Source organism: Dama dama, chromosome 9, assembly GCF_033118175.1.
Source record: "Dama dama isolate Ldn47 chromosome 9, ASM3311817v1, whole genome shotgun sequence".
NCBI lineage: Eukaryota > Metazoa > Chordata > Mammalia > Artiodactyla > Cervidae > Dama > Dama dama.
In genome coordinates, this window is record NC_083689.1 from 81,874,602 (window position 1) to 81,888,745 (window position 14,144).

General features: G+C 46.7%; 1 protein-coding gene across 2 annotated transcripts in view; it reads left to right on the forward strand.

The window, feature by feature from the left end:
• Positions 1-14,144, forward strand: part of WWC1 (WW and C2 domain containing 1) — a 155,953-nt gene that overhangs the window by 87,529 nt on the left and 54,280 nt on the right. For both annotated transcript variants that reach the window (XM_061151906.1, XM_061151904.1), the window contains exons 4-5: positions 7,992-8,068; positions 9,674-9,753. In XM_061151906.1, coding sequence (XP_061007889.1) covers positions 7,992-8,068; positions 9,674-9,753 — 157 coding nt within the window. The remainder of the gene's footprint in view (positions 1-7,991; positions 8,069-9,673; positions 9,754-14,144) is intronic.

Below are 14,144 nucleotides of genomic sequence, written 5' to 3' on the forward strand. Positions count from 1 at the left end.
CTGATTCACCTTGTTGTATAGCAGAAATTAACACAGCACTGTAAAGCAATTATCCTCCAGTTAAAATTTTTTTTAAAAAAAGAGAGAATCATCTCAGATCACTAGTTCTAGGATACAAATCAGCAAAGAATGGGGGCGTCCCTCAGCCCAAGCATCCCAGTGAAACAGGCATGACCCAAGGCTCCTCATGACTTTCTTAGGGTTTGACAAGCCAGGTTTGCCTTCCAAGTCAAGGTCTCTGGCATGTTGATAGACCGGTGAGGTCACATGCCTCCCTCTAACTCAGATGGCCTGTTAGGGCTTGAGAGTTTTGCCACCTGACCTTGAGTGCGTAGGGCTTGGCTACAGGTGGGGCTCTGCCTTGGGGAAGGAGGCTTTGTTGTCATCACTGATACAGTCTCTCACCCCGTGGGGAATGAGGAGAGAACTCTCATTTAACATGCATCTATCGAATTTCTGCAGGGCGATGTGCTGGCCACTCTACATATGTTGTATCAAATAACCTTGCTACACACACACACACACACACACAAAATCCTACAAGATACTGTTGTTCCCATTTTACAGATAAGACAACTGAGGCCTAGAGAGAGAAAGTAGCTTCCCCAAAGTTTTCACACTGTTAAAAAGGGGCAGAACTAGTTTTTATACCTATAAGTATCTGATCCCAAAACCAATTCTCTTTATTTAACCCAAGTCAACCAGTCAAATTCTAAGGTTTGAGGGCTGCACTGGGGTTCTTCCATCCTCTGAAAGATGAGAGCTCAGGAGAGCTGGGTTCTTTGGGACCTCACCACACTCCTTCCTCCTCCGGGCCTTGGTTTCCCATTTGGAAAATCAGTCACTGGGCGCCTTGCTGCTAAAAATGTCAGTTGAACCACCTACATGCTTTCACTCATTCCTGAAACTAAGAAAATATCAGATAAAAGATTTTTAAGGCATACATGCACAAGGGCAAGGAGACTTGGAGGAAAAGGCAGCAATAAAATGTGGAGACTTAAAGGCGGAAAGACAGATAGCAACCTATTGGATAGACCAGAGAAAAGAGGAATTGGGCTGACAGTGAAGAAAAACAGGCCTCTGGTCTACCTGAAGCACATGCAAAAGCCTCAGGAATTGGAAGCATTGGCTGTCTCTGTGGCATGGGAGTGAAGTTAGGAGGCCCTCAAAGAAGACTGGAGGAAAGTTGTTTCTGAGACACAAGCCACCAGATCTCTTCCCCAAATCAGCGAGACCCAGGTCACTGCTCATCTCCAACCTGATGAAAAACTGGAGGTTTATTTTTAGGAGAGAGTAAAACAGAGTCTCTGGACCACAGGATACCAGGCAAGTTCAAAACTGAGGTGCACCATACTGAAAACATGATATTCAAGTGAACATGAACTTGAGGATTGAGACCCCAGCCGGCGTGTACCACTTGACTCCCAGAAGAATCCCAGGCTATTGCCTGCCAGGCTGGCCAGTAGAAGAATCTGGGGAATCTGAGTCTCTTCTTTTCAGAGAAAAGAGATATAAAGGGAAAAGATGAGACTTCCCTAGTGGCGCAGTGGCTAAGAATGTACCTGCCAGTGCAGAGGACATGGGTTCAATCCCTGGTCCAGGAAGATCCCACGTGGTAGGGAGCAGCTAAACCCATGTGCCACAACTAGAGAAGCCCGTGAGCCCTAGAGTCTGTGTTCCACAGCAAGAGAAGCCACCGCAATGAAAAGCCCAGGCACCTCAACTAGAGTAGCCCCTGCTTGCCGCAACCAGAGAAAAGCCCACACAGCAACAAAGACCCAGCACAGCCCAAAATAAGTAAATCAATAACATTAAAAATAAAGAGAAAAGATGTGAAAACACTGACAGTGAGGATTCTTAGATGAAACGGTCCAGCTAAATCACATACACCACATAACCCACAGTGAATCTTGTAACCCATCTCCCACAAACTCTGCTCCAGCCAGCTTTTTGGGTCCCCAGTTTAAGTGTGAGCGGACGGCTGAGTTTCTGGACATCTAAGGAAAGCCTCTTACAAGAACAGTAGAGATGAAACAAACACCTGGCAGTGGGGAGGCCCTGTAGGAAGTGGAGAGTGTGTGTGGAGAAGAAAACATGGAGAAAAGCTCACAACCGTGAAAGTAAAACAGGATGCTACATTTTATAAATAGGAGCGTTCAGAGAGCACAAAAGAGCCTTTGGAAATTGAACTATGAAAGTAGAAATGAAAAAGCCACAGGAAGCCTGGAAGGTAAAACTGAGGAAGTTTTCTAAAAAGCAGAACAAAAATACAGTGAGATGGAAAAAGAGCATCAGGCCAAGAACTCTATCCGAGTAATGAAAGCTCCACATAGACCAGAAGAAACATAGGGAGAGAAGCATCAGTGACATAATTTAGAAGAAAATTTCCCAGAACTGATAGAGGAGATTGAAAGTGCTCAGTGAGCACCCAACACAGTGGATAAAAGTTAACTCATACCAAAGACATATCATTGTGCAACTTCAAACACTGGGAACGATTCGAGATTCTAAAAGCTTTTGGAGAGGAAAAACTAGGTCACACAAAAATGATCTGGACTCAGAATAGCTCCTGGCTTCTCAGTAGTAACACTGGAAATCTAAAAGACAATGGGGCAATGCCTTCAAACATTTAAGGAAAGTAATTTCCGCCCCAGAATTCTATATCCAGCAAAACTACCTCTAATCATGGACCTTGTTGTTGTTCTGTTGCTAAGTCATGTCTGACTCTACACACAAGTCTTTCCAAGTGTTATTTCCTTCATGCCTCCTTTCTCAGGAAGCTCCTAGAAGTGATATTCTACCAAAATGAGGAGGGAGTCACAGGGGGGAAGACATAGAATTTAGGAAGGAGGAGAGAGAGAGGTGGTGGGGGTGAGCATGGGGGAGTCCAGCCATGGGATGCCAGCCATGCAGGGAGAATACAGACACACATCCAGTGAGACAGAGCCCAAGAGAGGAGCTCAGTGAGAGGAGACTTAGATAACTGGCCAAGGGTGAGGTTGGTCAGTGATGAATTTGTGGAAAGTAAGCACACATAAAATGATAATTATTAACTTTAAGACAAACAACCCCAAAAATGGGCTGGAAAGAAAAAGTAAGCAAAGTTGGCTACATGCGTTGGCCCTGAATAGTGTTCACAGAGTAAAAGTAATACAAACACTGATGGTGTCTCCGTCCAGAGTTATCTATAAGGAAGATGAGGAGCTGAGAGGGGTTGCCCTGTGTGGGGTAGGGGTTGGGAAAAGGAGTGAGGCTAACACTCCATCCTCCAGAGAGAAATGAATAAATGATGCCTAAAGCAGGAAAAAAAAAAAATCAAGAAACAGTGATGCTTGCATATTATCAGACACACAGGTTTGGACACCCAAGAAACTGGCTGAACCTGTTGAAATGGTTCCTTTTTTGCTAGTGAGATAAGCGGATTGGGGAATGCTCTTTTTTTATAGCAAATCTGGGATGTATAAAATATGTAGCATTTTATATAGACTGTTAGAGTGTTCATATATAACTTGAATAAAAACTAAAAAAAAACTAAAAAAAGAGGTGATCTTAAAGGCAATCTCTACTACGGTTTCTTTGAATATGAGATTATTTTGTTGTGAGTAACTGAGGGGACATGGACACAGAAAGGAAGCTGATGACCTGTTTCTTGATTGGCGTGCTGGTCACTTGAGTGTGTTTCTTTTGTGAAAGTCCACCAAGCTGCACACATATGATATATGCACTTTTCCATTCCTATATGTATTTTTTTTTTTTTTACTTCAGCAAAAAGACTGCTTAAAAAATAACAAGCCACATCCTATTTCAGCAGCTTTGGACAGAAACAGGGCATGTCACAGTGATTCTCCAGAGGGTGATAATTCCTACCCCTGGTGAGCCAGTTGGCAGAGTCTCATCCTTCTCGGGTCCTCCCTCGAGGGTTTCTGAGAGTTCCCATGGAAGAACTCCCGCCTTCCACAATCTGCCCTGGCAGCACTGGTCCGCACAGCCACCCTCTCCTTGTTAGGGTCAGGACTTGCTGTGTTTCATGGGCTCTCCCAGGCTGCTACCACGCTCCCCTAACCCTTCCCGCAATGACGGCCAAGCCCAGCAGTGCAGGTGAACAGGGTGGCTGCAGGATCGGGTGCTCACAGAACAGGCACACTCCTTTTTCAGCGTATCTTGTTTCCTCACTGATGACTCTCCTGTCTTTTCACCAAGTTTTTACTCACCATCCGTGGGTAACAAAGATTGTCAATGACCTTAAAATTTTGTCCGGAAGTGCCTATCTGGGCAATTTGCCTAAATCAGTGCTTCCAGCTTTGTATCCAACCAGGTCTCTCTCCGGAAACTCCGAAGTCCAGCGGAGTTAAAGAAGTTAGAGCGCAGGAAGTGAAAGCTTCAAACTGGAAACACAACGTGTATCCCTGTTCCATGCTCACAACAAGGGCTGTGAGGTCCTTCCTATCCAGGTGTTCCTGCCACTCATCTTTTCTGAGAAAGTCCAGCCTCAGTCACCGTCATCCTCATCATCACCATCATTCCAAACTCAGCAGAGGTGAAATGCTGCCCGTGGTGCAGGACATCTTGTCAGCTTCTACGCAGAGCAATTTTATTTCCCAGACTTCTCAGTGTTTCATTTTAACTTTCCGAAAGCACAATTGCACTCATCTCACACGTTAGTAAAGTAATGCTTAAAATTCTCCAAGCCAGGCTTCAGCAATAGGTAAACCGTGAAATTCCAGATGTTCAAACTGGTTTTAGAAAAGGCAGAGGAACCAGAGATCAAATTGCCCACATCCGCTGGATCATTGAAAAAACAAGAGAGTTCCAGAAAAACATCTATTTCTGCTTTATTGACTATACCAAAGCCTTTGTGTGGATCACAATAAACTGTGGAAAATTATGAAAGAGATGGGCATACCAGACCACCTGACCTGCCTTTTGAGAAACCTGTATGCAGGTCAGGAAGCAACAGTTAGAACTGGACATGGAACAACAGACTGGTTCCAAATAGGAAAAGGAGTACGTCAAGGCTGTATATTGTCACCCTGCTTATTTAACTTATATGCAGAGTACATTATGAGAAACGCTGGGCTGGAGGAAGCACAAGCTGGAATCAAGATTGCTGGGAGAAATATCAATAACCTCAGATATGCAGAAGACACCCCCCTTATGGCAGAAAGTGAAGAAGAACTAAAGAGCCTCTTGATGAAAGTGAAAGAGGAGAGTGAAAAGTTGGCTTAAAGCTCAAGATTCAAAAAAACTAAGATCATGGCATCCGGTCCCATCACTTCATGGGAAATAGATGGGGAAACAGTGGCTGACTTTATTTTTCTGGGCTCCAAAATCACTACAGATGGTGATTGCAGCCATGAAATTAAAAGACACTCCTTGGAAGGAAAGTTATGACCAACCTAGACAGCATATTGAGAAGCAGAGACATTACTTTGCCAACAAAGGTCTGTCTAGTCAAGCCTATGGTTTTTCCAGTGGTCATGTATGGATGTGAGAGTTGGACTATAAAGAAAGCTGAGTGCCGAAGAATTGATGCTTTTGAACTGTGGTGTTGGAGAAGACTCTTGAGAGTCCCTTGGACAGCAAGGAGATCCAACCAGTTCATCCTAAAGAAGATCAGTCCTGGATGTTCATTGGAAGGACTGATGTTAAAGCTGAAACTCCAATACTTTAGCCACCTGATGCGAAGAGCTGACTCATTGGAAAAGACTCTGATCCTGGTAAAGATTGAGGGCAGTAGGAGAAGGGGACAACAGAGGATGAGATGGTTGGATGGCATCATCAACTTGATGGACATGGGTTTGGGTGGACTCCGGGAGTTGATGATGGACAGGGAGGCCTGGCGTGCTGCGGTTCATGGGGTCTCAAAGAGTCGGACATGAGTGAGCGACTGAACTGAACTGAACTGAAAAGCATAATCAGGGGTTTCCCTGGTGGTGGAGTGGTAAAGAATCCATCTGCCAATTCAGGAGATGCAAGAGGTGTGGTTTTGTTCCCTGGGTCAGGAAGATCCCCTGGAGAATGAAATGGCAACCCACTCCAGGGTTCTTGCCTGGGAAATCCCATGGACACAGGCTCCTGGTGGGCTTCAGTCCATGCAGTCACGAACATTTGGATGTGACTGAGCATTCACGCTACACAAGCATAATCAAAAGGTCCCCCTGGTGGCTCAGATAGTAAAGAATCTGCCACAGGTTCAATCCCTGGGTCCGGGAAGATCCCCTGGAGAAGGGAATGGCAACCCACTCCAATATTCTTGCCTAGGAAATTCTGTAGACAGAGGAGCCTGGCGGGCTACAGTCAGTGGGGTCACTAAAGAGTAGGACACGATTTAGCAACTAAACAACAACAGCAGCAAATCAAAAGGTCCACTCCAGTATTTAAACCAGGTCCAAAGAGCAGAGCAGCAGACCCTTCATGATTGTTCCTTCTACTGCCATACCCTGAAAATTGCCTGCATTCTCCAAATAAGCCTCTTTAGCCTCAGAAAAATCCAGGTCCCAGCAAGTGATGTTAAACGGAAAGGGGAGGTGATGAAACTGCTCAGAAGGTAAGATTAAGGACTCAGGAGAAACGCTGCTCTGGCCTCTCTGACCTTTTCCTAAACAGTGCCTGTCCCTTTCCTGGACAGCGGGGTTGTGTTTAAAGACACCATGAGTCGTGCTCAGGGCCCATTTTCCTCTTCACATCAGCAGGCAGGAAGCTCAGAGCCAGGTCTGTGGTAGCGGCGGGTCAGAAATGGGACCTCATGCCATGCAGTGAGCCCAGCTTCACGCCACTGGCTTCCTCACTCTTGCTGTACGTTTATTTCATTTTCCTTCCTTTTAGATGGATCACTCTGTGTCCATTTTTGTAAGCCTTAAAATCCTTTATCAAGACACAAAGAAATTCTATTTTTAAAATGCACTAAGATTACAGCTGCAGGCATACCTCATTTTATTGCACTTCACAGAGATTGTGGATTTTACAAATCGAAGGTTTGGGGCAACCTGGCATTGTCAGATGATGGTTAACTTTTTTTAGCAATAAAGTATTTTTTTTTTATTAAAGTATGTACATTTTTTAAGGCATAATGCTATTGCACATTTAACAGATTGCAATAGTGTAAACAGAGCTTTTATAGGCACTGGGAAACAAAAAAATTCTTGTGACTCACTTTATTGTGATAATCGCTTTGTTTCGATAATCCCTTTATTATGGGAGTCTGGAATCAAACCCACAATATTTCTGAGGTATACCTGTGTATGTCAGAACTGTAGGTAAACATTGAAAGGTAACTTGAAGAGAAGATAATTGTATTAGGATGATAGGGTTACAGGTAATTTATTTTCCTTTTCAAATGTACATTAATATTGTAAAGTACATTAAATGATATTTTTAGTCATTTCTTCTGATTAGAAAATTATGTTTGTGTTAGAAATTGTAGAAAAGATAGAAAAATACAAAGATGAAAATTAATTTTATTCATCCCCCAAACCTCTAAATATAAATATTATCTTTTTAGTCTATTTCTTTCTTGTCTTCTTCCACATATGTGTGTGTGTGTTACCTCTGTATATTTTCAAATTTATTCTTTCTTTATAGTTTTTCATAAATTACTGTTTTTTATTTAACAGTAACTTTGGGGATCTCCTAAATATTTAGTATCCTTTATTTTTAGCACCATCATTTATTTGTTTGGTTTTTGCCATGCAAGTAGCATGAAGAATCTTCGTTCCCCCACCAGAGATCAAACCTGCACCCCCTCCAATGGAAGTGCAGAGTCGTCACCAAGTGGACCACCAAGGAAGTCCCTACACCATCGTTTTAAATCACTTATGTTGTACAGTCCTCATTTTGTATGTATACCCTATTTATTTAACAAGTTCCCCTTTGTTGGACATTTAGGTTGTTCACTAATAGTCATTCCTTTCTGGATTTATCTAGATGGCCAAATAAGCCAACTTGACCAAAATAATGTTTCATCTACAGAATTCCTTTTTCTCTTTTTGCAGTGGTCTCTGGTTCGTCATCCAGCTCTAAGTATGACCCTGAGATTCTGAAGGCTGAAATTGCCACAGCAAAATCCCGGGTAGGTCCTCTCTGCTTATGCTATTGATGGGGGTCCCGGAGGCAGCTTTTGGCTAAGAGCCTACCCACCAGACCAGAGTAGATGCTCCAACCAGGCAGTGACAGCTGGTGCTGACTAAGAAGCCCCTACATGACAACAGCAGTGGCTGCAGTAGCCCTCGTTTTACTAATAGCTGTGTTGATAGCAGCCACCCTTTCACAGGCAGTCACTGTAACCAGGCGTAGTGCTAAGTGGTTCATGAGTGACGCCTCATGCCCTCGCGACAATCCTGTGAAGTGGCCACTGTCACTATCTGTGTTTTAAAGATGAGCCAACAGAGGCTTGGCGGGATTAAGTAACTTGCTCAAGGTCACAGTGGACTCAGGCTTACCCCAAATTTCTTCATGGACGGTGCTCTCTTCCTAACCACTGCTTGTTCTGCATTGTCGTATTTAATTACTTCCTGCTTACCTTAGGGGACAGATGGTTTTAGTCCCCCTTTACTGACTGACTGAAGACCAGCACTTAGATGACTTGCTCAAGGTGAAGTCAGTGCTGTGAACAGGGGTTTAGGTCTACAAATCCAGATGCCTGTAAGAAAATATGAAAGGGGAGAAGGGGCTAGGGATGAGGCAGTAGAGGCCTGTGTAGCCTAGGAGGGTATGTCTCGTCTAAAGGAGTAGTGGGATTTTAGCCCTGAGCTCTTGTGCCCATGCTGGAACATGGGCTCTGCATTGGCACATCTTCAAGTATTTTGAAGAATATTGTGTATCTAGGCCTACTATACGAAATAGCTCAATATTTAATTATTAGCAACAAATTTTTAAAAATTTTTATTTATTTATTTTTGGCTATGCTGGTCTGCGCGGGCTTTCCTGTAGTCACAGCGAATGGGGCTACACGTTAGTTGTGGTGCACGGGCTTCTCTTGTTGCAGAGCATGGGCTCTAGGGCGAGGGGGCTTCAGTTATTGCACCCTGAAGCTCGTGGGCTCAGTACTTGTACTTCCCAGGTTCTAGAGCACGGGCTCAGTAGTTATGGTATGCAGGCTTAGTTGCTCCCTGTGTCTCCTGGCTTTGGCGGGTGGATACTTTACCACTGAGCCACCAGGGACACCCATCGGCAACTAATTTTTAAAAATGTAGTAAGACTGCAAGCCAGAGCATTTCTGCAGGCTACAGCTGGCTTCCCGGCCAGGTCGTGCCTATAAAGCTACTATGCTGCCTCTCGCCTCCCTGCCCTACAATAGTGAGTCCAGTACCTGCTTTAAGTAATGCCCAACCCAGGAAATTGCCCTTATCGTCCTCTGTCAGAAACAGGAAAGGGAGGCTCACAGAAGCAACGACATGACCCAAGAGAAACCAGCCAAGTAGTCAGGGGGAAGGCCAGACTGTAGCCCAGGTCAGCCAGGTCCGGTCAACTTCCTGTTTCCTCGGAGCGAGGGCTGGCTAGGAAGGACCTCCAGGACCACTGGACTGGGAGGCCGACCAAGTGGGCAGCTGCTGAGACCCCAGCAACATCAGTGAGGGGTGCCCAGGGGATGCTGACCTGAGTCATATGCAGGGGCAGCTGGGGGCTCTGGGTCAACATCAACCTCTGCCCCTCCGTGTGGTCTTCTGCCATCCAGGTTAACAAGCTGAAGAGAGAGATGGTTCATCTCCAACAGGAGCTTCAGTTCAAAGAGCGTGGCTTTCAGACCCTGAAGAAGTAAGTCATCTTGTACAGGGTGTGGGGACTACCCTCGTCTGTGCTCTCCTCCCGCCCTCTCTGTCCCCCTCTCCCTCATTCTCTCTCTACCCTCCTTGAAACGGGGCTTTCTAATTGTTCAGTTCCAGTTCTATTCTACTGAAGACTGTTCCCCAAGGCTGCAGTTTAGAAAGAGAAAAGGGGAATCATTTCCGATTCAGGTTCTCATGGTCCTCTGCATTCCAGAAGTCGTTAAAGTCTGTTCCATTCAGTTGAGTTTTGCCAGCCACAGAAATGAGTTATCGCCAGGCATGTCTGTGTACCTGACTCCTCCCCTGCTGTAGATGGGGGAGAACCTGACACGCACACGGACAAAACCAGCTCTTTCCGTGGCCCCCAAAGTGAGCAGTGACTCTGGCTTGTGCGTTCCCAGAAGAAACAAGGATCCCTTCCACAACAAACGGATTTCTGGAAGAGTGGGCACCATGCCATGCACACTGTGCTTTGCAGGTGACTGAAGAGGTTTCCAGAACTTTGACCACATGTAGTTTTCCCTTTTAGAGACTGACTTGCAGCCACGAACATGCAGTTCTCTTGTTCCTTAGAGAAGATGTGCTCCTTGTCACTTTTATGATTATACTAGCAGAGATTTATTGAGCAGGTAGTCCATGCCAGAGATCACTTCCAGTGTTTCTATCTGGGTGACCCCTTGTGACAACTCTGTAAGGAATGTGCTTTAGCTGACTCCATTGTATAGATGGGGAAACTGAAGCACCTAGTCCATGTTCCTGAGTGTCAGCTTATTGTTGTTATTAAACCACTCATATCATTGAGACTTGTGCCTTGAGTCACGTTTAGTACGTGCTCATGGGACAGTCATTACAGAGGTGCCTCACAGCCCTCCTGGAAGCTCCAAAGAGGGCGGTCAGTAGATGTCTCTGTTCTAAGGGCTATCCACTTAGATTCCCAGAGAGATCACCTGTACACAGACAGCATCTTCTCCAGACACTGCCGTCTCACTCTCACTGACTGGACCTTCTCCTCATTCTCCAGACCTCAAGCCACTCTCACTACTCTTGGCCACAGCCCCAAGCCCTATGAATCGAGGGGAGTTGTTCAGTTCAGTCACTCAGTCGTGTCCGACTCTGCAGCCCCATGGACTGCAGCACACCAGGGCTCCCTGTCCATCACCAACTCCCTGTCCATCACCAACTCCCAGAGTTTACTCAAACTCATGTCCATTGAGTCAGTGATGCCATCCAACCATCTCATCCTCTGTCGTCCCCTTCTCCTCCCGCCTTCAATCTTTCCCAGCATCAGGGTCTTTTCAAATGAGTCAGTTCTTCACATCAGGTGGCCAAATTATTGAAGTTTCAGCTTCAACATCAGTCCTTCCAAAGAACACTCAGGACTGATTTCCTTTAGGATGGACTGGTTGGATCTCCTGGCAATCCAAGGGACTCTCAAGAGTCTTCTCCAACACCACAAGTTCAAAAGCATCAGTTCTTCGGCGCTCAGCTTTCTTTATAGTCCAACTCTTGAGGGGAGTTGACCAAAGGGGCCGGTGGGTTCCTATTCACATATCCCTACTTCCCAGACCCCTATTGTCCAGGTGAGCCACCAGGATATAAGGAAATAGGGCTCTGTATTATAGATTGCATTGAGTACCTTTTTGTGTTATGTGTTATGGCTTTGTGTTTATATAGATAAATATTGTTTGGGTGTGTGTATATACATATGCCAGTCCTGTTTCTCAAGCCAGTTTCTAGTCTCATTAGGACGAGGGGCCACACTTCATGCTTCTTAGTAATCTCCAGTGGTGCCAAGGGCAATCGGGGGCAGTAATGTGAGTTCAGAAAATTCCTGTAAAGCAAATAGCCTCATGAATCTTCCAAGGCGGTGGAGTAGGTTCTGAGCACATAGTTTAAGGGCTACTCACTCTCAGAGCAGGGGTCCTCCCCCTTCCTCTTCCTTCCTTCCCTCCCCCCTCCTCCAATGACTCCCCCACCACCGCGTGCCCGCGCCTCCGCCCCCTCAACTCCTAGGTGCTCTGGAGCTTCTGGTTAAAACACTTGCCATTATTCTCTAAGCCACCACAAACCTGTTTTACCACTTTGTCACCCTGTAGCAGCATTGATCATTCTTATTGCTTGGTAAGCTGACGCTGAAACCCCAAAGAAAAGACTCCTTTTCTCCCCCTCCCTCAGCCAGCCCACCCCCACCCCTTTGATATCAGGCCCAGATAAGACCGCCTTTCAGGGCTCCTGGGCCGGAAGCCGCCCCCGTGTTCCCAGTGGAGGAAGGTTTCTGCTCTAATGCGCACCTTGGCAGAGAGGGTTAGGAATGTCGCTGCCAGGGGCGGATGGCCTAGGTTCAAGTCTTAGTTCCCAGGGAACATGAAAAAGTGGTTTGCTTCATCCCCTTGAGCTTCTGTTTCTTTATCTGAAAAATAGGATATTGTAAATATTGAATTGGAAAATCTGCGTCAAGCGCATGACCGTACCTGGCACGTAGGGAAAACCCAGTGAGCTGAAGGGGGTGGTGACCTCTCGCTAGTTGGCTGTTGGGACTTGGGAAGGAACTCACATGAACTGTGTCTTCGCCCTGGGCACCAGTCACCTCCTTCCATTGTCTCTACTCAAGCAGCTTTTATTCTGCTTCTTTTTATAGGCCAGGGTACTTGATGGGGCTGCAAATAGAGCCCAGCTCGAGAGTGTTGGCGCTAGACCTCGGACTCTTGGGTTTTGAAACTCACGTCCTTATACCTGCCTTCCTGGCATCATCCCAGATAACCCCCCCAGGCCCCGAAAACATCAGGCCCCTTTCTTTCTCCCAAGGGACTGCATTCAGTGTCCACTGGGGAACTGTCCAGTCACTTAGCATCATCTCTTTGTGGAACCTGGAGGAAGCTAAAACTCATTTGGTTCATGGTCAGCAAGGGGCTTCCCAGATGGCACTAGTGGTAAAGACCCTGCCTGCCAATGCAGGAGACACAAGGGACACAGATTCAGTCCCTGGGTCAGGAAGACCCCCTGGAGGAGGGCATGGCAACCCACTCCAGGATTCTTACCTGGAGAATCCCATGGCCAGAGGAGCCTGGCGGGCTACAATTCATGGTGTCAGAGTCAGACATGACTGAAGCGCCTAAGCACACACACATGGTCAGCAAACCCAATTTTAAAAAGAGAAAAAGGTTGCTGAGGATGGAAGCAGACCTCTCAGAAAAGACTGAAAAGAAAAATCAGGACCAAAGCCAGGGATTTGGCCCCATCAGCTGCCTTGGGCCCTCGTAAATAAGGAAGACTAGGCATACCATCCCTGGGGGCGGTGGGCAGGACAGCATCTCTCTGCTGCTCCCCAGAGCCACCCTGCCCAGTGAGAGTTGTCTGGAAAAGACCCAGAGGAGCCGGCTACCATCAGAGCCTTTGCCCTGCTTCTCTGTGGCTGCCGGGTGTGACTGTCTCAAGTGCTTAGAAAAAGGACAGCCGTGTAATTTGGAAATCCTAAAACACACGTGCCCGCTCCCCACCCCTCCCAGCACATACACACCCTCTCCTTCCCACCAACCAAGCAACTTTTCTTTCCCTTTAAAACAAACAAAAAAAAAGATTCATTCACTGAGTGCATAATGGTAACCCTTTTTTCCACTCCCCCTACTCCCCAGTCCCCGAGAGTCCGAGCTCCTCTCTGGAGCCAAATTCCAGAGCCTGGGTTGCTAAGGCCCCTGAGAGCAGTCAGGTAGAAGCCATGTGACATGCCCCAGGCCCCGAAGACAGACCACTTCTGTCTCTTCCTGCTGAGGATTCAAAGCCACCCTCACCCGGTTGGCAGGGGACAGCTGGGCACAGCCCCCTGCCCAGAGCCCCCAGCCCCCGGCCAGGTTCAGACAATACAACATCTCCCCTGCACCCCCTTTCCATTTGGGACAGGGCCACCTCTGGCCCCGGGACATTCAGCTCTAGGGGGAGCCTCCTCTCCACCAAGCATGTTGGTCAGGCCTCTGTTAGGAACGCTCCCTGTAGACGAAGTTTTCAAACTCGATCTGAGACCAGTCTTAGCTGACCTGGCAGGCTCACCCAGGCCCAAGTCCTCGAAAGGCATAGACAGGCTATTTTTAGCGGGGAGACATAACTGGGGCTTTGTCTTCCTCCAAGGAGGAAGCTGAAGGGATGGGGCCGTGAGACAAGTCTCCTTACCCTTCCCCGCTTGCAGACAAGGAGGCCAGGATAAGAACCTGTGATTCCCCACTCAGGTTGTTTTTAGTCCAGGACACTTCGGCCTCTAGAAGGTCAGAAGCCTCGGAGTGGTTTCTCATCCTGAAATAATGGGTTTGTGGTGTTCCCTCAGACTACAAAACTTCCTTTTCTTCACTGGGAACCTAAGCCTCCGCCCTGGATTTTGCTGAAGGTGTG